Here is a 26673-nt window from a genome sequence, read left to right as displayed (position 1 = left end):
CTGAATGGAACAGGGTGCCTGATGACAAAAGGCATGTAAATGGCTGAGGTGCCTAATGCTTTCTTTGCTTTGGCCTTTGTGGTTAGGCCTGGTTTTCAGCAATCCCCAGCCCCAGAGACAAATGGGAAAATCTAGAGAAGGAAAATGCAACACTTGGAATAAAGTCAGGTTAGGGAATGTGCAGACAAACTGAGTATGATACAAGTTAATGCAATCTGATGATATTTTCCCACAAGTCCTGAGGGACTTAGCCACTCCTCCCAGCTTTGTGCCATCTGCAAAATTGCTTTGTTTCCACACAGAGGATCAACCTGACTTTTCAAAGGTAATCAAGAATGACCTCATGGTAATTTTGACTGACAGATCAGACGGTTGCACAGTAATTTATAGTAACTTTGGCAGGCTGAAGAAATGGGTCAACAGAGATCTCATGGAGTTCCAGAGTTTATGCCACGTCCTGTGCAAGAATGAGGGAGTAATTTTATGAACCCATCCAGGCTGGGGCTGGTCAGATGGGAAGCAGCTTCCCAGGAAAGATAATACATATTCTGGTGGAAAACAAAATTGATATGAGCAAGCAACATCCCCTTCATTCTGGGCTGCATTTCGGAAGGGTGTTGCCAGCAGCTCTAGTGTCGGATCTCAGGATCTCAGTCCTGAGGTGCCGAGCCACCGAGACCACCTTGGGGGGCTCGGGAGTCCTGGAATGTTCCAGAAGTGTCTGGTGGCTGCACTTTGGTCCTACACAGGAGACGACAAGGATGAGGGCTTCACCGGGGTGAATGGTGAAGGGATTAGTTAATTAGAGGGTGAGACACAGGGTTTAGGATTTCTGTACAGGGGGGTTTAGAGAAGTAAGATGGAGGAATTGGGGTGTGTCCTGTCCTCCTTCTTCTTCTTCTTCTCCTCCATCTTCTTTGGTGATGGTGGCACTTTCGGATTGGTTATTACTGAAAGTGCACCGAGTTATAAGAATAAATGGTATTGGGGAAAAATGATAAATATTGTACACGTAACAATGGGTATAAAGATACGTGGCTGCCCCGGAGGGCAGCACAGTGTGCTCATGGCTGGCTGCTGAGCAGATCTCTGTCGGGCCGAAAGAAAATCTTTTAGATAAACAATTAATAAACATAAAAACCGAAAGAACTGAAGCCTCTTCTCGTCCTTCGATACGCGGGCTGCCCCAAGGCCACCCCGGGCCTTTCCAGGCCCCTCAAACAGCCGAGATAACCGGACACTTGGCGTCCCTGGGTGGGCACGAACCACCAACCTTTCGGTTAACAGCCGAAAACCTGACACTCTAGGGAGGTGGCTGTTCCTCTCTGCTCAGCCCTGGTGACACACATCTGTGGTGCTGGGTCCAATTCTGGGCTCCCGTTTATGGGAGGAACAGGGACATTCTAGAGCAAGTCTGGCAAAAAGGCATGGAGGTTATTGAGGGATAGGACATCTGTCACATGAGGAGAGGGAAAGCAAGCTGGGGTCATTCAGTCTGAATATGGAAAAGCTCAGATAGATAGATGTGATGTGAGGACATTGTGTATTTATGCATAAAGAAGACTGAGCCAGACCTCAGAAGTTTCCAGTGAGTGCAAAAGAGGCAGTGGGCACACACTGCAATACAGGCAATTCTCTGTAAATGTGAGACTTTGTTTTTTTTCCTGTGAGGGTGGTCAGACACTGAAAATTTGTCTAGACAAGCTGTGGAGTCTTCAAAGACTTTGAGTATCACCTGAGAGGTTCTGGATCCATCTCTCTGTGCAGTGTTCAGCAGACTCCTCTAGGTGACCCTGCTCTGAGCAGTGGGTTGGATTGGTGGATCTCCAGAGGTGACTTCCAACCTTGTCCTTGCTGTAATTCTGTGGAAACCAAAACTAGTCTATTTTGATGGAATTGCCTATCTGATATTTACTGCAGGTATCAGTAAAAGATGAACAAGGAACATTTTAGACACTATTTTGCCTGTTAAAATGTACCTGTGTAATCATTGAAGATGACATTTTGTCAGAAAAAGTTCAGATTTTCTTTCCTAGTGATGAAATGCTAATAAGCATTTTTCTTTTCATATTTTTCTATGTAACATTAAGACTAAAATTCCTTAAAATACATTGTCTGAATGTTAAATTATGAAGTGCAATGAATCTCAATAAGTAAAAACAAAGAATGCCTCAATTTAAGTTCTTAAACGAATACCAGAGAACTGAAATTGAAGTACTTTGTGGTATGAACTAACTGCTCATCTGCATATGATTAACTAATGAACTTATTAAAAACACTAAATAAAATATTATAGGTTTTGTCTCAGGCTTTTTTGTCACTGAAGATCTTCAGTAAAAGTTGGAGGAAAGTAATTTTCAGGAGTTTCTATTACCATTAATATTTTATCTGTGAAAAATTTAGAAGAATGATTTACTTCTGTTTGGTTTAATGGCCTTTTATAGCTGAAAAGGTTCTGTGGAAAAAGTGTCTACACGTCTTCAAAATTACTTAGTAACTGTTTTGCACTTCCAAATACTTTTTTAAGCACAGTAAATTTTACAGGATGAAAACGCAGTCTTTTATAGTTAATGCAAATGATGCATTAAGTTAGACCCTTTTCCCAGAGTACAATTTAAATGTACTCAGAAGTCCAATTATCTTTGATTTAGATGTAAAAATTGCAGAATAACAGCTGTGCCTGCTGAGTGAATATTCCTCTGCAAAAAGATAGCTTATTTGAGCAGAGTTGAGGACAGGTTGCTCAGGGAATGTTTGCCTCTTTTGGATCTTTTTCAAATTTAACTGCTTCTGGTCAGTAGAAAATACAAGTAAATTACAAAAGAGTATCAGGGCAATGGAGAGTTTATGTCCTCTAAGTTGTCATTTTGCACATAACAGAATATCTTTAATTTGTCTAGTATTTATTACAATTTATTTATCTTGATTGTCAAGCATTTGTTGTGATTTATTTGTGGAACAAACCCCAGAGATTATATTTCAAATTAATGCTTGCAAATAATTGCAGATAATAATGCTAAATTTGACTGCATTTAGAATACAACTTTTTCTATACTGCAGCAAAGAAAAATTTTAAGCACCTCCGACACTGAAGAATCACTTTACATGCAATAACTATAATAAAATGTAGTGTAATTTAGAATAAAATAGAATATATAATAGTAGTATAAAGAATTCTTATTATAACAGAAAATACGTTGTTATCATGAATTTCCTATTGGTTTATATTGAAGCATGCAGTACTAGCAGGAAATGTATTAGTAGCATATTAAATTACTAATATAGAGTAGAATATATTTTCTAGGCTGTATGTTATACATAGTTACCTAAGTTACCTATAATTGAAATTTGAAATGAGTTTTTTAATTTAAGTTTTTGTTTACCTTGTAAACTGATCTTTAAACTATACTATGAAGTAGTTTGAGAATTAATCTAATTTGTCCTTCTGAGAACACAAATGTAATATATATATATATTTCACTGTTGATAAATATTGCTCAAATATCATTTTGCAACACCCTGATCATGGAGCTTTCTTAAACTTCCCGTTAAATCTCCTTCAGGGCTTACCCCTCTTCATTTTTAAAAAAGGTTTGTTTTTTTTTTTAGATGGAAACCTATTTTCAACCTAAATCCTAATCAAATTTTATTATCACTCTCCTTGCCTGAATGTGTGTCTTCCCCAGTCACCACTATTTGCTTTAGGAAATCTCTTGCAGTTGTAGTTATCTCTGTTCAGACACGTTTATTTAGCCTAAGCATCAGTTTATTTAAACTTTTTGTAAAGGTCATGCTTCATTTACGTTTAGTCATTCTCATTTTTCACTTCTGGACTCTCAGTTGGTTTGCACTCCTTGAAGTAAGTTGCCCAGAACATAATGTATTGCCCCAAGATCATACTGCTGCTGAGCAGAGTGGAAGCTTTATTTAGCACATCCAAATAGCAGCATTTCTGCTCCAAGGTTTCAATTTTTGCATCAGCAGAGCATTTTTGGTTTATGGGCAGACAGATCTGCTCTTTCTCTTTATGCTGTCCAGCTACTGCCTTGCCAGTTGTTTTACATCCTGCATTTGTTTGATAATTATTCCTAAGGATCAGATTCATCTGCTTTGGCTTTAGCCATGTAAGAGTTAGGCAACTGGTCAAACTGGTTGCACAGACTGGTAGGGAGAACGCAGTAGAGAGAAGTCTTCTAAGGCTGGTTCATACTTGGATGGATGAAATGAACCAGCTAGAGAGAGCCTAGGCGTTAATTTGAGGGTGATTTAGTAAGTTAGCAGGTAAAATAGGCAAGATAAATCCTATCCTCTGTGTGGAATCTTGAAATTATGTTACTGACTCATGCATTAATGCATCTGTTCTTTAGCTTATCAAGACATTTTAAAATTCATACTCCATCATGCAATGTGTTTGCAGCTCTGTCCAGCATAGTATCAATGTAATGTTTAGTAAATATAATCTGTAGTCTGTTACTAGGATTACTCATGAAAATATGCAGTGATTTTGAAGTGCATAGACTCCTGTGGAACTCTGTGTGATTTGATCCTTTCATTAAAACAGCAAACTGTTGATATTTCCTCTTGGTGCTTGAAGAATGCTGCTGAAATCCAAAGGGGATTCTAGTTCTTAGTTAATGTAACCAAAGAATATAAATCTGACAATCTTGCTGTCTGTTACAATAACTTTCAACACTGGTTATCATTAATATTAGAAGACATAATTTTCTCTGGAGTGTAAACTCGAAAGGAAAATTTCGTGAAATCGCATTTGCACGCAAGCAAATGAATTGGCGTTTGAGTTGTCATTTTGTAAACTGGTGTCACAAAATTGACTTCTGATGCAGTATCTGTTTATAATATCAGCATCTCAGCTGAACCAAGGCCTTTTTTTCTTCGTCTTACACTTAGTATGCCTCCATATCAGTGGTTGCAGTGTTTGGTTTGCATTGATTCTTGAAAAAATGTGATTGGTGACAAAAACGTGACCTTGCTCCCTGTTGAATACAAAGCTGTGATAGAAAATAAAACTGTTGAGTAAAGGTGTGTGAAAAAGGATATTTGGAACAAAATGTCAATGTTGCCTTTTGGTCCTTTTTCACATAAAGTTGGGTTAATCCACATCTTGGGGTAAGGCTTGACAGGAGCGGAACAGGTGGGAAAAATCTGGGTAGTCTTAAAATATAAATAAATAAATAAAAGATTATAATTATGGCAACAAAAGTTATTCTGAACCTTTTAATATTTACAGTTAATGAGATATGAAGGACCCCTGTGATGAGTCTTAAAAGCATACCAGTATAAATAAATTGAAAAAACTGGGAGCTGAGCTAGTCTTTTATCTTTGTCTCCTGAAGCTGTGCAACCAGAGCCTAAACTTTCCTTGCAGAACAGAGGAGTAATAGCTTTGAAACCCTTTTCCTTGCAGCTATGAAAAAAAAAAAAAGAAAAAGGAAAAGAAAAAACTTTAAAAACCCACAATTATCAAACAAAACCACCAAGCAAGCAACAATATTCTGAACAATGGTTCAGAATAACTATTTCTCAGAAACTTCAATTTCCAAGAAATCTCCTTGTTCTTACTTTTTCCTTGTAAATTCTTAAACAAACTAACAATCTTATCCCAAGTATTGCTATAATGATATATAAAAGCATACGCCAATGTATTCTACAGTCATGTTTTGTTGTTATTCTGTTGTATCTCTGTTAGATAGGAAAACGGGGCTAGGGGAGAAGGAAATGCAAAATAACATTGTGCAGATTTGAAAACAAGCAGGCTGGATGCAGTGTCTCAAGAGACAGGCACTTGCTCAGAGTTGTCAGATTCGATTAAGGGAGCTTTTGGCATCAATCAGACCTGACAGTAGCATATCAGAGGTTAGTAGAACTATAATTGCTGAACTGATTAACAGCAAACAGGAAAAGAGGGTAATGCTTTGGATCAAACTCCTTTAAAATATTTAGATCATTATTTAAACTTGAAGTCTGAGTAGCTAATTATATATCTTACAATATAAGAGATGAATTTCACAAAATCATGCAAACTGTTCTTCCTCGCTATGGTTTTTAAAATAAGGTTTGTACTGACTTTAAATAGACTGTTTTATCTGGGGAAAAAAAGAATACAGAGAGCAGGTGCTCATATCCTATTACTCAGTACAACTATTGTGATTCTAATATATATTGTTTTCTGTAGTTTAATCTCAGACTAATGTAACTACTCCGCATGTAAACGACTCCATATTCTTTTACTAAGACTATAAAAAACTTAAGGTAAGGGCTTCCACATCAACAACAAAAGGAAATTACTAGTCGTACTGTTTTATCTAGTTTGTTTTTATTGTGTCAGGGTCTGTTGTATTGAGGTCTAAAAGTAGTACTGGAACTTCTAAACGAATTTTGTAATTTCTGGGACATCCAGGATTGTGCTGAAAGCATAAAATTTAAAATCTTCACATACAACTTTAAATCTGTTAGTCATAATTGTGAAACTGAGTATGCAACAAATAAACTAATATTGAAAAAATCAATTAAACAGAATGTGTCATAAGTATCTTGCTCTGCTAAGTCAATGTGCTGGTACATTGACAATCAGTTGCCTTTTCATTAGGTGGAATAGCTGGGTTCTGTAAAGGAACAAAAGCATTGTGCATTCCTAGGACTCATAAAATAAAACATGCTGAACAGAGTTATGTTGCATCAGTTAAAAAGTCATTGGATATTTTAAGTTCTGAGTGACAGCTGTTGCAATCCCTTGTTGATTTCTGTTGTTGATTGACAATTGCTGTTAGCTTTGGTGACTTACTGATTGCTTCTAATATGCATCAATATAATGCACCTCTTTTGTAACTCTTCCTAGCATGGTGAACTCAAGTCTTTTATGTTAATACTTCTTGTAAGTGTAGCCCTATTATTAAATGTTTCTAAGATGCATATACATATATAAATCTTTATTTGTGTATATATGGTCTTGTATTGACATTACTTTAGACCACAAATACATATTCAGATTTGTTAGAACATCCTCTGTTTAACTAAATGGGCATACTGCTCATCTGCATATCTTTGTATGGTAAGGAATCTGCTTTACCAGAAACATGATTCACATGATTCTGTTTTAACTGTGTTAAACACATCATCAGATGGTTGTTTCTGATCTGTGAAGAGCAAAATACTTGCATTCATTATTTATTACTTCCTACCTCAGATTCTTGTTTTGAATTGCTGCCCTCTGCTTTACTTTCTGTATGTTTATTCAACTCCCTGCCTGAGCTCCAGCTCACATGAGGTTTTTTAAATGCTTGAATAAATCACAGAGTAAGAGTGCAATAAAAGAGGAATAAAACCAGCATTATGAAAATGACTTGCAGGTTGCTGCTCTTGTAACATGTTTTGATGGAGTTTTACCTCAAAGAGTGCCAAACTGGTAATGAGTCCCTCATGGGGTGTGATATCAGCTATCTAATATTAAAAATTGTGAGAAACTCCAAAGTATCACTTATTAGAAGGGAAACATTTTCAAATTTATGAAGCCCCAGAATAGCAGCTCTGCCTACAGAATTGCAGAACATGCTGCATTCCAATGAGTGTCTGCTCTGGGTGTAGTTGTGTGCAGTTTTACGTGTCTTCATTTTTGCAGAAGTTAAAATCTAGCAGTGAGCTCCCTGCCAGAACAAACCACCAAGATAAATAGTTACAGCATGAATTGAGTAAACTGTGTAGGTTGCCCCTGCCCCCTTGCCAAAAAGCTGTCAGAAGATGAGGAGTGCTGGCTGTGACTGAGCAAGCTTCCCCTAGGATGAGGTAGGGGGAAGTTGTAGATGTGTGTAGAGGAGCAGGAGCGTAGGGAAGACCAGTAGCAAGGTGAAAACAATAAAGACGAGGAAGTTCTACTAATAGAAATCGACAGAAGTAGATCTTTGAGAAAGTGTCTTTGTGTCGGGTTTTTGGCTGTTTGAAGGGCCTGGAAAGGCCCGGGGTGGCCTTGGGGCAGCCCGCGTATCAAAGGACGAGAAGAGGCTTCAGTTCTTCTTTCGGTTTTTATGTTTATTAATTGTTTATCTAAAAGATTTTCTCTCGGCCCGACAGAGCTCTGCTCAGCAGCCAGCCATGAGCACACTGTGCTGCCCTCCGGGCGGTCACCTATCTTTATACCCATTGTTACGTGTACAATATTTATCATTTTTCCCCAATACCATTTATTCTTATTACCCGGTGCACTTTCAGTAATAACCAATCCAAAAGTGCCACCATCACCAAAGAAGATGGAGGAGAAGAAGAAGAAGAAGAAGGACAGGACACGCCCCAATTCCTCCATCTTACTTCTCTAAACCCCCCTGTACAGAAATCCTAAACCCTGTGTCTCACCCTCTAATTAACCAATCCCTTCACCATTCACCCTGGTGAAACCCTCCTGTCCTCAGGACTGAGGTCCTGAGATCCCACATCTTTGAATAGTAACAATAAAGCAGCAGTGGCTAGAGCAGAATTCTTTATTGCTATCCATTCATGGTGAATCACTGTGCTGGAGACAAATTTACTGCAGGTGAGCACAGAAAGGGGCTGGCTCCGTGCCTTCCAAAGCTGTTAGATCCATAGGGCTTGTATTTCATACCTATGCTATGTTTTTTCTTTACCTGTATTTACTAATGAATTGGGCCCTAAAATTGTTTCTTCTCCAGCATCATTGAGACACTTCAGAAAACAGTTCTGTCTGAAATTCCCCTACTTTGAATTATGCTTGATTTCATCACATTTAATTTTAGCAAGAGAATTCCTTCTAATCTGCAAGTGATAAAATTCTTCCCAGTAGAATCGAATCACTGTTGCATGATGTTAAAAGGCAAATTTCTGAAATACCTGGCAAGCATTTTCCAGTGCATAATAAATATTTCAGTTAATTCCAGGTTATATTTCAGCTGTTTCTGTCTCTGCCTCCCCCTAGTTTTGGCTGTCATGTCTTCAATGAGACTTTTTTGTGCTAATAACAAAGTGAGTAACTCCAGCATCATTGGTCACTGAGCAGGAGGAGCACAGGAGGAGGCCTTTAGAGAACAGATGCTCACATAGCTGCAGGCATCAGAGTGGTTTTTTGTGTAATAAGATTCAGTTTTCTTTTTTCTATCCTAAGGATACTGGTATATTGAGAGTTACTTAATAGAAAGTGGGAAAGGTACAAAGAAATGGTAATGCAAAATGAATAAGAGGCGGCTGTTAAGAGGATAAAGCAAATAAAGGATGAAATTACAGTAGAAACTTGTATTTCTTGCAAATTTAATCCATGTTTTGGGAAGCAATATTGTGAACTTCACAAATGTTTGCTGTTTATATCAGAATTTGGATGGTTTCAAAGAGGAAATAGTGCTTTTATTTAGGTATCTTAAATATGAAAATATCTTTATTGTGCTGCAGGTGTGAGATGGCATATGGTTATGATACGTTTCTGGATCTTGATCCAGCTTTGGGAAGATAATTTCATTTTGGAAACTTCCCATAACATACAACCTTTATTATTGTGGTCATTTGGCATCCACAATATTTTCTGATGCAAAAGCCTCTAGATTTGTTCATGAGTTTGTTCTACAGTTTCTTTCTGGAAAGAATGATAGATTCTAATGCTCAGCATTTATAATGATATGAATTCAAACTTATATGTCAAATGTTTGAAAGTGTGTGTGTGTGTGTGTGTGTGTAGGTACCATTTTATTCTATGTTTTCACTGTTTTGATATAGTAAATGAACCCATATTTCCATCTGGTGCACAGCGAAGGCACTGTATTGCTGCTGCTCTGTTTTCAGCATGGCAGCATGCAGGCTGATTTTTGTCATGGTGCTGATACTCAGAATACCCAGTCTCATTACAAGGTACTTTTCTACTTTTTATATTAGAGAAATCTGTGTAATCGCATAATTAACTAAACATCCTCAAGCACAGGGCATGGGGCTTTTTCCCATCATCCAAGCTGATGTTTAAGCTGAGATCTGAGTCAACCAGTACTTTGTACCTGGTTTGAGGATTATTTGGCACATAGGAAGAGTGATTCAAGCCTTTTCTGATTATTTTATGGCAACTAGAGTAGTCAAGAAATTGGGATGAGGTAGGGTGTGCATCTGAGTTTTGATTTTCTGTTGTGTATATGAAAAGGGTGACAGGTCAGATGAGTGACAGACAAAGGCTGAAATAGCTAAGAACTGTTCTTAAAAATGGTCTTGAAGAACTTAAAAGCGGCAAATTTTGTAGTATGGCATGCTATAACTAAGTTTTTTATGTAGTTTGTTCTGAAAACTGTACATATGTGGTTTGAACCTGTGGGAATGTAAATCTGAGGGAATTAATAGTTTTTCTAGGCTCAGAGTGAGTGTCCTAATTATTCAAGCAGAAAACAGGTACTACTCATGGGCAAAATGTATTTGGGAGAACTTAGAAGTAGCAAAGAAATTCAAATAATTGAGAGTAAGTTATTGAAAACATGAACCTTCCAGGGTGTGCCAACTGCTAGAAATGAATGTTGGCCCCATAGAAGTTAATGGAAGATCATTTGATTTTAGTAAGACAATAGGCCCTTTCAGATTAAGAAAACCCTCAAACAATTACAAATCCCAGCATTTTCAACATGTTGATCTTCTGAAACTGTGGTGAAAATGTAACTTCCTTTTGCCATGAAATCTGGCCTCACAGGGGACTGAAGAGAAGCTGACAAAATAATTAGCAAATCATGCAATTGTAGAAAAATGCATTTTCACTGTCTCTTGAAATTTTGTAAATTGGCGTTGAAGTTATCAGTTAGTGTTGTCCCTCTTGACATAATTTTTCAAAGTGAAATAATTAAATGTTTTTGTTTGAGTTCTTACCTGAAAATTATGTAAAACCATCTAGGGTTATGTTAAATAACCCCAAAGCTAAATGACCTAATTTTGAGTTTAAATACTTGGATTATTTCTTTTAAACAGGTAACTCCTTTGGTGTAATAGTGAAATTGATTGGCAATGCTCACTTAAGACTGAAGACTTTAAAATCAGTGTAGAAGAACGAACGATAATCATAAATACATTGGGAAAAGAGAAGTCTGTGCATAGAGAGCCTTAACATGACAGTAAAAATATTGACAGTTAACCCATTTCTGTTCAACCATATCCTAGTACAAAAACCAGATTGAAATATCTTGCATGAGTTGCAGTTCATTAAACAAATGTGACACTTTATTTTCTAGCTGTTTCAATACTGAAAGAGGTGAAGTGGTGAAATAGCAATATAAATGAACACACTTCACAGTGTGCTGAGAACTCAAGTCCATGTAAAAGAAAAAAAAATTAAAAAGATTTTTTAATATTTGTTTTATGTGTCCTTCTCTTGCCCCCAAACAAAAAGCAGAATCCATTTCCGGAATCTGAGTTTTGGTTCTAAAGGATAAAATGTATTGTCTCTGAAAATTAATTATGAAAAGAAATGCCACTACTGCATTTAAAACTAATAATGAGATGACTCATAATGCTGTCTTATTATTTTAATTGAAAAAAAAATCTTTTTTAGTCTTTGCTGATAGCAATTTCTTTTAGCTGATATTTTTAAATAACATTTTATATATTTGAATTCAATTTATAGTTTGCAACTGCAAAGCTGATCTGTTTGGGTGGGTTTTTTGAGAATTTTTTCCCCCAACTGTAATTTCTGTCTGAAAAATAAGTGTAATATTCTCTAGCAAAACATTCTCTGGAGATCTCTTTTCTTACTTGGTATACTGTCTCATTTTGTCTAGCTTTTAATTCAGGTCATTGCTTTGCATACATTGCTATTTTAAAATAAGATCAAAGTAAAACAGCATTATAATGGATATTTACCCATCACTCAGAAACAGAAGAATTAATGATACAATTTTAAATATGTGTCCTGATAACATGACTGACATTTAAAAAAAAAAAGCTGTGATCTGAATGTTGTCAATTTGGATTTAGCAAATTAGCTAAGTAGCTTGCATTTGTAGTATTTCACACCTTAAAGCCTTAATATGCATTGCTAAATATATTTCCTCACTGTTTGCTAATTAATGTTCTGTGGAAGTACAGCTGCTAATATTTTGTGGTTGATGTGGTTCATTTTAAAGTGCTAACAGCTGCATCTGTAGTAGTGTTACATTTCAGTTCATAAATTATGGACATACATTTTTACACGTACTGTTTTGTACAAGCATTTGAAAAATCTCTATTTGGTAACAAAATGCACCCAGTAATATTTAAACAAGCCATGAAAATATCCCCCCGGATACCACCACTCCCTGAGATAATAGTGACTCAGTGAGTCTTTCATGTGTAAAGTTTTAAATGTTGCAGGAAATGAACATCTTTTTTCTGTAATATCACAAAGTGTCTTCAGGAGTAGCTCTTGGTAATTAGTAAAGACTGATATATTCTGATGGTAAAATAATTGGACTGGAACAATATTGTGTGACAGTGCAGGGAAAAATATTTTTCTGAGGGGAATAAATAAATACTATCAGAATATATCTTGTGGAGAAGATCAAGAGAATAAAAAGTATTCGTAAATGTGTTTTGTAAGAAAGATTTTTTTTAATATTTTGAAAGAATCATCAGCACAAGCAATCCAGGAGGGTCCTGGAGTGGGCTGATGAGAACTTCTCCCTGTGTAGATAGGACTTGGAGGAGAGGTGCTTTGCTGTACCTCATAAAGAAGGAGGAACTTGTTTGAGGTGTCAAAATCGAGGACAGGCTTGCAATGAGATGTTGGAGTTCAGCATCCTGAGGGGGAGCAGGAACAGGTCAGAAAGGAAGCTCACAACCCTGGGCTTCAGGAGAGCAGAGTTTGGCCGCTTCAGAGATCTGCTTGGAAAAGTCCCATGCGATAAAGTCCTGGAGGGAGGAGAGAGCTCAAGAAACCAAGAAAGCTGGTTAATTATTGAAGTTTACCATATATTGAAGTTGGAAGGGAGACGACCCACCCTGCGTTGATCAGCATCGACTCCACTTTATTGATCAATCAATCGCCTTTTATAACAGTGTTAATTCACTTCATGCATATTGCAAAATCTGAGCTCACAACAGGTCAGAGATAACATACCAACTCCTCCTTATGTTTCCAATACCAAGATTTGGGTTCTCAAAATTATTCTTGCTTTCCCAAAACAGCCAAAGATAGAACATCTACTTGTTATGAGAAAGCTGCCTGAGAACTCTGATGTGCAAGGCTCTCAAGGCCTTCGTGCTTGCCACTTTTACCTGTAGTTAAAAATAACCTGAGAACCTCTGCTGTTCACAGCAACAGGCTGTGAGAATCTGCTCCTCACAGCTGCTTTCTAAGCCATCTCTGAAAAAATCTCCAACAGTTAATATTCTTGCAAGTTTAAGACCCATCGCAGTGAATAGGAACTTGGGCAAAAATGAATTAGTAGGAGCTTGGCGTGCAGGAATGAACAAGTTGCTCCAGGTCATACACAAAGACGAAGCCTGCATACAGAGAGTGAGAGCAAGGACATGCAGTCTGGGAAGAATACAGGGACATTGTCTGACCATCCAGGATTTAAGTTAGGAAAGCTGAAGTCCAGACAGAATCTGCTCAGGAAGATCAAAGAAAACAAGATAGGCAACAAAAGGAAGACAAAGGACAATCTGGACCCGTTGCTCAATAAGACAGGGGGCCTGTGAATGGCACAGGACACAGAAGAGGCTGAGGTTATGAATGCCTCCTTTGCACAGTCTTTGCCAGCAAGGCCAGCCTTCAGGAATCCTGAGTTCCAGCAACTGGGGGAAAGTAAAGTGTACCCTTGGTGGAAGATCAGGTCTTAAGAGAACAGGGGACACATCTGTCCATAGTCTGATTGATTGATTTGCATGCACAAGTGCTGAGGAAGCTGGCTCCTGTCACTGTAGTGTCACTCTTGATAATCTTTGATCAGCCATTGTAAGTGGGAGAAGGGACCAAAGACTGGAGAAAGGCAAGTGTCACTCCTGTCTTCAGCAAGGGCAAGAAGTAGGACCCATGGAATGCCTGTCTGGTCAGCCTCATGTGGGAAAGTGATGGAACAGCTCATCATAAAACAGTTTGCAGGTACATGAAAGACAAGAAAATCCTATAATGAATAGTGTGCTTGACTTCAGCAAGGGGAAGACATGCTTGGCTAGCTTGACAAATTTTTATCAAAAAGTGTCTGATCGGATAGATGTGGGAAAAGCTGTGTATATTGCCTACCTAGATTTCGGCGAAGCTGTTGATAGTGTTTTCTGTAAGATCCTCATAAAGAAGCTTGTTGATGTGTGGGTTGACTGAGCAGGCAGGAGAGGCTGATACACCAGGGGACTGTGCTCTCATGTAGAGGGAGGGACATTGACAGGCTGGAGAAATGGCCTGACATATCTACATGAAACAATGAAATTTGGAAATTACCATATCCAGGACCGGTGGAACTTGTTCAATCTGTTTTATCAGTGCAAGGATTAAGCTATCAAAAGCTACAATTTGAAAGTATACCTTAGGGAGGAAGCATTTGGCAACTGGGAACTATCAGGTCAAGCTTAGGTATGAGGGGAGGGTCTTAGTTGTTTAGTGTGCTGTGAAGAGGGTTAGAAATATTTTATCACAGATTATTTTAGTGAAACACAACCATTAAATGATTATATAAGTAGTTCCTTCTGGATAGCTGTTTCAATGTTTTCATGTGGAAAATGTATTCAAATGGGGCACAACCTGAAGTTATTATTTGATATTTCCATATAGTTTTCCATACTGAATTCTGCTAATCACTATGAAACACATGTAGATGAAGCAAACTGTCTCATATATAAAATGGGTAAAACTTAAGATAACTTCAAGTTCTACATTGCATTTACTCTGCTGTATGTTAAATTACTATATTTTTATAAATTTGCATATGTTTAATATTTATTTTTTTTCTCCGCTCTACTAGATGCTTGTGACTACTCCAGAGAAATGGGATGTAGTGACAAGGAAGAGTGTTGGTGATGTAGCCCTCTCTCAGCTGGTGAAACTCTTGATTCTTGATGAAGTTCATCTACTGCATGAGGACAGAGGACCAGTACTTGAAAGTATAGTAGCACGTACTTTACGACAGGTAAGAGTGAAAAAATCCTTAAAATAATTTTGTTTTGGTCAAGAGTAGACAGATGTCACTGTAAAAGGTAACATGCTTAGACAATTAAAGAGAAATGCTTAGGCAGTTTACAATTTATTTTACAGCTGTTCTGTTTTAAAGCTGTGTATGAAGAATGTGGATTTTTTTTTGTCTTCTATTTTTCTTTCTGTGTTATAACAACTGTCAGATTCCTAAGATGCATAATTTATTATAGTTCTGTTCCTTATAATTTATTTGCCTAATTTATTCTACGGTACAAGTAACAAGAAAATTAAACATTTTTAAGCAAATAATAATCAGGCTAATGTTTTAACACAATCAGAATTGAAATTATTTTCTTGCCAGCAATGCTTATTTTCAATTAGCAGTTTTCCTAGTAGAATTTCCTTTTTGTTTTAATTAAGAATAATGTCTTAAATCTAGATAAAACTTTCAGCACTGCTAGAAAAATACTACATAATTTTTTAGTCTAGCATAAATGGTCCTTTTTTTTTTCTCTGTGATTTAGTGATATTTTCTAAATACCAAGATTAGAAATGGAAAAAAGGAGAAAAGGGATTTTTTTCTTGAATCTTGTACAAAAGAAGAATTCAGAGTTAGGCAATAAATAAGGTTGGCCTCAACAGTGGGATGTGCTTCTACAAGAAAAGTAAAATATGGAATTTGGGGATAAATAAAAAGGAAGGATTTTGGAAAATAAATAATGGGAAGAGGGAGGATTGAGTGCATTTTTATTTTTTTTCATGATCAGCAAAACTCTATCCATACATGTAACCTGTAGCAAATGAAAGTGAAATGGGTGTTTTTATGGCTCTATTTGTAGTATGTTAAATGTTTAAAGCATTTTAGCTTTCAAGATGCTTTTTTCCCTTGGTAAGGCTGCAGTAACCTTGTTAAGGCTTTTTGAATCATCTTATTCCAACTCTGCTAAGAACAGAATGAAATTAATGTCTGCTCTAATCTGGTACAGCAAGTGTAAAGTTCCTGTGTAAAGAACAATTTAAGTAACAATTCTTTAGAAGAATCTAAGTTTAGAGTACCTCGAGGATGGTAAACTTGAGGTGTTTGATGTTGTATTTTCTTTCTTAAATGGTTTTGATAACCTTGTTTTTCCTTAGGTGTCTTTATAGTAAACCCTCTCAGCTTTTAGCTGGGATGATGATAATCATTTTCTTCACATCAGACTGCAAGATTTATTCAGTTCTTACTGTGAAATTTTGTGAGACTTGTAAGATAGGCTTCAGCTGTCCAAAATAGATGTTGAGAGCCATTTTATCCGTCCTACATTACTCAGCTTGGCATTCCATTTCTGCTTTGTTTGGACACAAATCTCCCTTAGATCCTTCCCTTTTGTGTCTGTCAAGCCTGTGTAGGTAACTTAGGGGACATAAAATCTGAGGCAATTATGGTTTGGGTGCTGAATCCTATCTATATGCATTTAATGTAATACAGCAGTATCTTGCTTCAGCACTCATTTAAAAAATTAGCTCTTTTAAAAAAGGATGTTTTAATCTCCTAGGATTTCAAGGTTTGTTTTACCTACCGAGTTGAAATTTAATTCTTCTGGAGCTGAAGTTACTCAGTTGTAACCTTTCCTTAAGGGAAATAGTTGAGAAATAAAGCAATATACAAGTTTTGAAACTGACCGTCTCACCACCTTATTTATTCTAATTTGATAAGAAAGACAGTAATGGAGACCCATATGTATCTTTACAAGTAGGTACCTTAGGAGAGGGAAAATTTACAGTATAAAGGTACACTGAAAAAACCCACCGTTAAAAAGAAAGCAAAATTACTTGTAGAATTTTTTGGAATTGTGCTGTAGAAAACAAAAATATTTCAAATGGCAAGCTTCCCAGAGAAGCCCAGGGACAGAGAAACAGGAGATGTTTTGTACAATTGTTTTGGTTTTTTAATATGAAAACAAATAATAAGAGGATTACTTTTTAAAATTACTCTGAAATGTTATACTTCAGCATCTGAGCTTGCAGGCATAGTTCTATGAAGTTTGCAGTATACATCCACAGCTATGAAGTTACTGGAACTTTTATGCAGTAAATAAAGCAAGATAACATAATGTATCTGATTTCTGAAGAATTTTCCTGGAGTTTAGTGAAAATACTGTTATATTTGCTCAAAGTGTAAAAAAAATCACACCTAATGCTTTAATATTACTTTGTGAGGAAAATAAATATATTGTTGCATTTCCTTGGTTTTGTTCCTTGCCCATAATTCCATTTTATGTATTTTGATGGAAATTCATAAATGCCCTTGGAGCATGAAAAAAAGCCAGGATATTTAGCCCATCCCTGGAGAATGTCCTTCTGTCTTCAGTGATTTCAATCTCCTCTCCAACCTTCCTGAAAGTTGTTATAGAACTTACTTTTCATTGATATCTACAGAAATATCATATTTTTTCAGTATTCATGCACACAGGAAGAATAATTGTTCACTTCTTGAAAAACAAAAAATACCCCAAGGACAATATTAATCTGAAATGTCCTTATGTCAATTACAGCACTGTTGTAATTGCTGAAATCAATTACCTGATTTGTATACTGGTTTCAGACATCCAAAATATTGACTATTTTCTCTTCATGTGTAGTAGAGGGACAAGTAAATCAAAAGAAAATCCATTGCAGAGCAGTGGTCACTAGATCAGAAGTGGAGGCTGTAGTAACTGAGATCTGTTCTGGTAAATATCGTTGACATTTTCCCACTTTCTGTACTGTCACTTTTGGCTCCTGCAGGAGACAGTGCATTCAAACAGTATCATTTTGATCTGACCTGGAACAGTCATTTCTTTCATCACTTCCAGAAAAGAACCATGATAAATGTCTTGAATACTACTTCAACCTTTTCCATAAATCACTAATAACAGCTCTAATAATGCACATACCTGTAGTTCCATCTGAATCATACTTCCCTAGCTTGTATATGAGACGGTGTCATGATTGCTGTGCAGGTCAGCATGTGCAGTGTAGTGTCTTTTACCTTTGCAGGGTTTGTTATCTGTCTTAGAGACAAAGCATCTCTCTTGTTTCGTTGGAGGTATGAGGGATATTTTGATAAGATGGTGTACAACAGAAAAAAAAAGACAGTGGATTGGGGTTTTGTCTTTTTAAGAATTAGTATTCATCTAGATACTTGGGCCTACAACTGTGCCAGAAAAGAATATTTTGAGATCTGTATTGATGTGAGGTAAAAATACAGCTATCCAAATGCATTCTTAAAGCAGGAATATCCTGATGCATTCACAGGTCTGTCCTAATTTGTACCTCAAAATACTTGAATGATTGATGTAGTTTCCCCCAGATGAACACTGAGTCACACCACTTACTGTAAGACTTTAACACGCTCATTTTAACTTATGGCATTTTTTAGAATTAGGTTTTATTTAAACCTGGAAGGAGCATATATATTGGAATTGCTGACAGTTTTACTCATAGCAGAATGAAGAGCATATTTGTGCATGTTTGCACTTTTCAAATTTTAGAGAATGTTTTTGCAAGTGATTTAAATTGACTTTGCTAAACATTTTGGTGGGAAAATTGCTCTGAGCTCTGTTATATACTGTAGGTATAACATCAAACAACTTATTTGAATCCAATTTATAGCTTTGATGTTTAAAGTTTTAGTCCAGAGCATAATGCAGATGTAAAACTGAAATGCTTAAACTTTTTAATCAAACTTTCCACACTACTGTAATATACTAAGGTTATTAGCTTGAAAGAGAAAAATTTACAGTTTTTACAGGCCACTGAAGTATTTTGTTATAATTATTCAGTGATTTTGATTACTTCCTTGCTGCTTATGGGTATTTTTCACAAAAAAAGCATACTGAATATTATGCTTGAGTTATGCACAAGTTTTGATACCTGTTCTCAATATGCGAATGATAAATTAAATCAAAGAAAATCCATATTAAAAACTTTCCCAGATTTCGGGATACCAAAGCTGCCATCTTAGACAGACAAATATTGTTTCTCAGAACTGGCTCATTTTTCAAGTTAAAGTTGCAGTTGATTTATGTCTTTATATTAGATCAACAAATTTAGTATAGATGGGCTAACACAGCAGTACAAAGAATCGAGGAGATTCCTGGAATTCATTGATGGGAAAGGCCTCCTCTGTGGTAGTGTGTTGTTAAGTTTCTTGTGTTATTCCCCCAATTTATGTATTGTTCTCCCCTATTATGTGTAAAATGGTTTCGTTCCCCCAGTTTTTCCCGCCACTGCTAGCCTGTCAGCTAAGTTGCCATAGTAACCGCTATTCATAGTTGCCGATGTGTAATTGCTCCTCCCCTGGTTTCCCTTATAAGTGAAAGTTGTTTCCTCCCTGTCCAGTCAATCACTCCCTTTCTCCTCCCAGGTTTCGAGAACCTTCTCCTCTCTGGAGATGGTGGCTGGCTGGGGTCCCAGGACACCTCCTTTACCTTTTGATTATTGGTCTCCATGGAGTGTCAGTTCTGTGAAGTTCATCCCCTCACCTTTCCCGATTGGTTCCGCCTGTACCCACCCCCCCTCCTTTATAATCCTGTTTCACCCCCTATTGGAAAACTTTTTCCCGGTTGGTTTCCCCGCATTTGGATCCCACAACACCTTCAATAAACCGATGTTTAACCCCCGGGAAATGGTCAGCTCCGTTCCTCCCCAATCCCAGCGGTGTGAGCCAGTCCGCAGCCAGCACAGCCCCAGGCCCTCAGACGCCGAAGGGCGCTGGCCAGGAATTGCAGAGGGGTGTCGGCCTTTCGCCCTCAGCTAGCCGGACTCTAAACTTCGGGCCACATACGTTCCTCTCTGCACTCCTCCAGGCAATCGAGGACTCCAGAAGCAGAGGTGCTGTGCTGCACCTTTTACTCATCAGGAAAGGAGGAGCTTGTTGGGGAAGTGAGGATCGAAGGCAGCTTTGACTGCAGTGGTCACAAGATGTTTGAGCTCTTCTTCCTCTGGAAATGCTCCTATTTCCTTTCTGAGCTTTCTTTCCTCATGCTCCCCTATTTAAGGAGCTTTTCCCTTCAGTTGTAATACAATTTTCTTTGGTTTTTCTTTGCATTTTCAATATCTGTAGTGCCTTATTATTTCCTCTACAATTTTTTTTTCTGTCCCTTTCATTCACTCTTTTAGCTCTAACTAGAGATCATTGGCAAACAAGTTCAGATGTTTCTCACCCAAAGCCGAATGTCTGTTATCAAATTAGGAATTTTTATGTGCTTGGGATCCCATTCTTTGCTTTGATAATTTGATCAGTTTAAAAAAAAAGTCAAGATTGATAGCTAATGACAAAAAACCAGCTGCTTAGATCTGTCTATCTTTTATCAAATGTTGGCCCACTGTAGTTCCTATAAGGCTCTTTTTGGGACTAGAATGACCGTGGCATTTCATTGGGTCCTTCAGCTCTCTCTTAAGTGACTTCTATTAGTCTTTTGTCTCTTTGATATTCCACATATAAACTAACCAAGTTACCTAGCATCTTTTATTAAAGGATAAAGCAAAAGGTTACTGAAGCCTCCTGCAGTAATTCATCCATTTCAAACTGTAGTGTTGTGGGGCTTTTTTTCACTGGACTTTTCCTATATTCACAATTGTATTTGTAAAACATGTCAGCAGAACTGGATATAGATGAAACTTTTGTGTTTGTTTGGTTCTGGCAGCTACAGAGGTAGAGGGATTCCGTTCAGTTATGCATTTCTATTCCTTTTATACCTTTAAGAACTGCATGTATTTAATTTTTTCACACATCTTCAGAGCTTGCATTCAGGTACCTGTTTGTTAAATCCTCAGACAAACCTCGTAATAGCTTTTGCAGGATTAGCTCATTGATACAAGAATGTTTCCTGAGAATAGTGTTTCATTTTGCAGCTATGCCCTGTTATAGAATGAGCTAAGTGAAAAGAAATTTAGTTTGAATGGGGCTATCAGCCTAGATTTATCTGTATGGCTGAGACACACATCAGTTATATTAATTCTGCCAATCACCTGCCTTTCTTGTCGCTAACACTTTCTTGTTTTGTACTGCATATCATCAATAAAATTATTGAATAATTGGGCTTAAAAAGCAATTAGAGGAATCCCTTTTTAATGGCTATTTTTCAGTTATAAGTTCTTTTAAAGTCTGTCAGTTCATCAGCTTGTGATAAATTTAATACATGTTTTCTTGCTGCTCTGTGATGCTATTTTTAGGCAGTATGTCGTGCAGCTGTATGTCTAAGGAGTCTTACATGAGTCTATCTTATCTGTTGTTGTGTAAAAAATTATTTTTTAAAAACTACTTATTTGAAACAAAACCTAATCTCCATTGTTTGGAAAATGTTATGTATCAGACATTTTGATTAATCTTCAGAAGCTTTTCTCTTACTGTGCATGGAAGGGGTGTCAGGAAGTCATTCTGCATCTCATTTTTTATTACTGATATGTTACTGTTTTCCAATTTAGTGACACACCTGTGGAGTTTAAAATGTAATAGTAATTGTCGTACATTTTGTGGTCTTTCATATTATGGTAAAGCAGTGAAACTAATTTTTAGAAAGGTTCAGAGATATTTTTTGTTTCTTAGTTTAGGAAACAAAACAGTAAGCAGAGCATGAAAAGGCATTCTGTCAGTCAGGAAAAACTGACACCGTGCCAGGTATAGAAATCTCTTAATAGATATATGCAAAATTTCATTTCTTAAGACAAATAATGCATTCCTAATATTTTGCTGAGGGAGAATAATATGGCTTCTAATGGTGCTTTCTGTGTGGTTACATTTTTTCAGTACCTCTAGATTTTAAAGTATATTCTAAATGGAGGACTGAGATCACAGTATTTTCAGGGTTCATTGGATGCAGAATAAAACTAATAAAATTACTTAACTAGATGGTTGCCTAGTAACAAATGCATTCTGTGCAGAGTGAGTTGTAGATAACGTCCTATATAGAATCTTCAAAACTGTATTAGTAATTGCATTTTTACTATGTACTTAGGTTTTGCAATTTCACTGTTTTTTTCCATTTCTGTTCTTAAAACTAGACAACTGCACCTATGTGGACTTATTGACAATTTAACTCTTTCATTACTAGCAAACAACAAACAAATAAACACTGATGAAACATTCTAACAAACTTCCTGCTTAGTAATTTTGAAGCATTAATTTTTTTTAATGTTCTGAGCCCAACTCAATTCTTTTTCCATTTCTTTTTCTCCTTTTTTTGGATCAAGAGCACAGATCCTGTGAGCCATTCTGTGTGTAGGATAGTATCCAACTAATAACTAATGTGAACCCCCATATGTAGTACTTCATTATTACTACCACTGAACAGGGGACCTAATTTAAAGTTCATCTTCTTGCACATCTGCACTAAAAGCTAAGACATGCTTGTGTCTAATTTTCTGAGTATCTTGTCTTTAGTGTATATCTGAAGGGCATAAAGACTGACTGCAGAGGGTGTGTTGAACTGATCCTGGGTCATCTGAATATCAGATTAATTTCTAACCAGCAGACAATTCTTCAAAGATTAAAATGTGTAAACTTGTCTGCTGCACTTAATTCTGTGCTCAAGTTGAACAATCAGAGGTACGATTTCCAGCTTGATTGTAATTCATTCTGTGAATGTGATATTTTAATATATGGAAATGGGAAGGCTGCCAAGATCACCAAGTTCAGGAAGAACTTTAGAAGTCAGATAAAAGAGTATCTCTATGCACACACTGTATGCTCTCAAGTGGCGGCTGTAATGTAACGCTATGCAAATCTAAAAACCTATTAGAAGGAAATGATCCTGCTGTGATCAATTTACAATCCACAGAGGCACTTCCCATACCTGATCCTTTATCATTTACAGCGAAAACGCAGATGATGCTGGCGTGGAAATCGATACTGGGATAGCTGTCTCCTGATTATTTTTTCTGCATACATGGAATTTCATGGTGTGGTAATTGTGTTCTGTGAATGCTGTCAATTCTCCACATGCCATCAAGAATGTTTCTGAATTAGATATACTAGTTAGACATGTCAATTAAATATAGCAATGTCAGTTTTATTTCTCACTTCCAGTGTGACATCAAGCCAGTAAAACATAGTAAGGATTTTAAAGAACCTGGTGTGCAAATACTGTGTCAGTTCAGGTTTACATGGAAAGCCTCCATAGTTTCAAATGGTGCTTATTATAATTAAACACAAATAAAGAATGAAATGTTAGAGGCTGAGTTTCAGTAGTGAAGAAAAGGCACTTAGCTGCCTACCACCACTTCCAATATGCAATGTAAACAGAAAATTGTGTCATCCTAATTGTGTTATCAGTAATTTCTGCTGCCATTTCAGGAAAAGGCTGTGGGTTCATAGTTTCTTGTATATGAAGGTATAACCTCTAGTTGAGACTTCTAGGATCAAATAATAAGTGATCCATTAGTTGAAAAATACTAAGTTTTGAATGATCTGTATTTACAAAAGACATCTGTACACTTTCAAGGTTTAGTGTTCTTTAGAAGCACCTGAGAGTAAAAGATGTTAGTGCTTGGTCTTTAAGGGCAAGTCAGAAAAGTAGTTCAAAAATGTATGCAGAGAACTCTGTTATAAAAATGTGTTAGAATTCTAATAACTATCATGGAAAATCAAGTTTCTGTAGTGCTTGGATAGATGAATAATAGGTACATAGTTGAAACAGAATTATAATCACAGAGAAAATGCAAAAAATAAATCGTGTTATGGTTGCATATTCAGGTAGTCTTGTTTTTTTGTTTTTTAAGTTTAGCCAAGTTTTAGTCACTGCTGTTTTTAAATTGCCATGTATAATTAAAAGAATAAAAGCCCTTGTTCTCTATCAGCATGCAATGATCTGCATAAACTAAACACATAGGTTTGAATTTGATCTGTACTTAAATAATTTGAAGGACTGTTATGATACACTTTTTATTTTAGTGTAAGTGTCCCTCTTTTTATATCTTGATTATTTTATATGTGTATATAAATTATATCTATTTTTGATGAGCAAATACAAAAGTAGATGGTAAAAAAAATAAAGATTTTTTGTTTTCATGGCCTTAAAAGAACTTAAGGAAGTGCATGGAATGATTAGAGTCTTATTAAGATGATTAGAGGAATGGAGTACCTTCCCCTTGGGAAAAGGTGGTGAGACCTGGGAGTGTTCAGCCTCGAGAAACGAAGGCACCTGGGTCATCTTACTGCCTTTCAGAACCTGAGGGCACCTAAAATAAAGCTGAAGGGGGACTTTTGACAAGGGCATGTAGTGATAAGACGAGGAGGAATGGCTTAAAACTGAGAGTAGGTTTTGCTTGGATATTAGGAAGATGTTCTGGACTGTGAAGGTGGTGAGGCATTGGAATAAGTTTCCCAGAGATGTGGATGTCCTGTCTCTTGAAGTGCTGGGGCTCTGAACAACCTGGTCTAGTGGAAGGGGTTTAGGAATGTGCTCTAAACATATTAGTAATCTTAATTACTTGCTTGTGTTAACTGTCAGCTTCAGTTGTCATGTGGAGTGTTAATTCAGGGTTTTCAGAAAGATCTTTAGCTCCAGGGTCACCTGCCAGGTCAGTGACATTAAGTGGCTTCTTTCTTTTACTAAGGTTTTGAAAGTGGCAGCTCTCAGGAAATTCTAACTGTTCTCTAGGCACTGGTTTTATTTTAAAAGAAATCTTTGAAAAAACATCTTACATTTAATTGCTGTAAAAATACATATGTCCATGGTTATTAAGCAATATTCTTGTTAATTTTTTAAATACTTTAAATACTTTAAATGCTTTCTTGCCTTCAGATGGAAGCAAGCATACTTTCAAACTAGTGCTTTCAGGCTCTTAGGAGATTTGAAAAAAAAATATTGTTATTGAATTTAGCAAAATCAAGTAATGTTTTCCAGATGGGAGCTCAGTTACACTTTAAGATTGCTGTACTTATTAGGCAATTGTGAACAATCTACAGGGTACATATATCAGCAAGTGGTAATTGTGCTTACAGCTCCAAGCTTAAAAATAGAGTGTATCAGCACTGAGTGAGTGAACAGGTTTGCACCACAGATGCCCAGGTGTTGGCTGCAGTGTGGGGTGGCTGCAGGGTGGCTGTGGGGAGGGGTGGCTGCTGTCATCGGAAGGAGACCAGGACATCCAGTTGATCATCACAAGCCCAATTTTATTGATCAGCACAGCGGGTTAAATACAGTTCGTAATGAACTTCATGCATATTGCAAAAGTTGAGCTCAGGATTGGTTGGTTACATATCAGCAGTTACACCTACTTTTACATTCCTATGGTCCTACTTTTGATACTTTCTACATATTCTTAGGAGATATTCAGGACTAATCTCTACTCCCTTTCTCCATGTTGCAGCAAGGCCACTGATTGCAAGCTGCTGACATCTCCTTTCAGCTTGCTGACTGCTGATTTCTCAGCTTAACCAGTGGCAATATGTCAGCATGGCCTTTCTCAGCTAACCAACTATTAATAAAGCTCTCCACATTAAAGCTCTCCACAGGCTGCGGCTCAGGGAGCCACATGTGGCCACGTAGAGGGGGCTCCAACCAGCCAGAGGGGCTGGCACCTCTGGTAAAGCATGGTTCAGAAAGGGTAAAAACAGTGTGCAGCCTTTGGGAGGGAAAAACAAAACATGAGAAACAGCCCTGCAGACACTAAGGTCAGTGCAGAAGGATGTGATAATACCCCATGGGACCATGCCAAAAAACCAGAAAAACCCAAACAGACAAAGAAGGAAACAACCCACCCTACAAACCTCCCCCACCTCTCAAAAAAGCCCCAAACCTCAAACACTTCAAAACTGTGTGCTTGATGATGAGTGTAGCCCTTAGGTCATCACATAATCCAGCCACAAAAAGTTGTGTAAGAAGTGAGAAAACTTCCTTGTGCTCTTGAAAACTGCTTTTGTTCCCTGTAGATGGAAGACTTCAGAAGATGAAATCTCATTTGTCCTAGTTTGCATTTACATACCATATTTTAATGTACATGGAGCTTTACTTTGGAGAACTGCACTTGTGCAAGTGCAGAATTGGTCTGCAGCTTTTCTGTGTCATCTAGTTGTTTGCAGCCACAGTTTTGGTGTCTAGAATTTTGCCCTAGAACTTGTCTGTTACCAGGCAATGTAGTGGTTTACTTGGTCTGCTCATTGTCTGTGGTGTTTGGGTCTGTGGTTCATTTTGAGATTTAGTTTAATATTTTGGTGTGCTTCCTATTCTTCAGGTCTGGGTTATGGTGTGGCATTATTTTGTCTTCCTTGAGAATGCTCTCCATTTATTTTTTAATAATCTATTTTGAAAACTTTTAATTTAACTGTTTTAATTGCATTCCTTTCACTTGAACTCAAAACAGGTGGGTAAATCAAAGTCTAAGCCTCATATTTTTTGACTAGGATTTAGCCAGGTGGAATTTACCAGCCTTACTCATCTTGAGACATTCACCCATTTGAGACTCGTTGAGAATGTTATATATGGCTTCAGTTACAGTGTCTAAAAAGGCTTTATAATAAAATTACTGTGAACTCTGGTTTTAAATAATTATGCTAGTTGTGAGCCAGCCTACGCAGCTCCTAATGTTCCAGAAGGAAATGGGAAAATTTTTGTGTACTTTGTTCA

The 26673-nt window shown here is 37.0% G+C and overlaps 1 protein-coding gene across 4 annotated transcripts in view; it reads left to right on the top strand.

Annotated features, from left to right (window-relative positions):
* ASCC3 (activating signal cointegrator 1 complex subunit 3) overlaps positions 1-26673 on the top strand; it is a 261720-nt gene that overhangs the window by 84545 nt on the left and 150502 nt on the right. For all 4 annotated transcript variants that reach the window (XM_074538569.1, XM_074538568.1, XM_074538567.1 and 1 more), the window contains one exon: positions 14913-15077. In XM_074538569.1, coding sequence (XP_074394670.1) covers positions 14913-15077 — 165 coding nt within the window. The remainder of the gene's footprint in view (positions 1-14912; positions 15078-26673) is intronic.

This window comes from Zonotrichia albicollis, chromosome 3 (genome assembly GCF_047830755.1).
Source record: "Zonotrichia albicollis isolate bZonAlb1 chromosome 3, bZonAlb1.hap1, whole genome shotgun sequence".
Lineage (NCBI taxonomy): Eukaryota > Metazoa > Chordata > Aves > Passeriformes > Passerellidae > Zonotrichia > Zonotrichia albicollis.
This window is presented reverse-complemented; position numbering and strand designations above follow the sequence as displayed.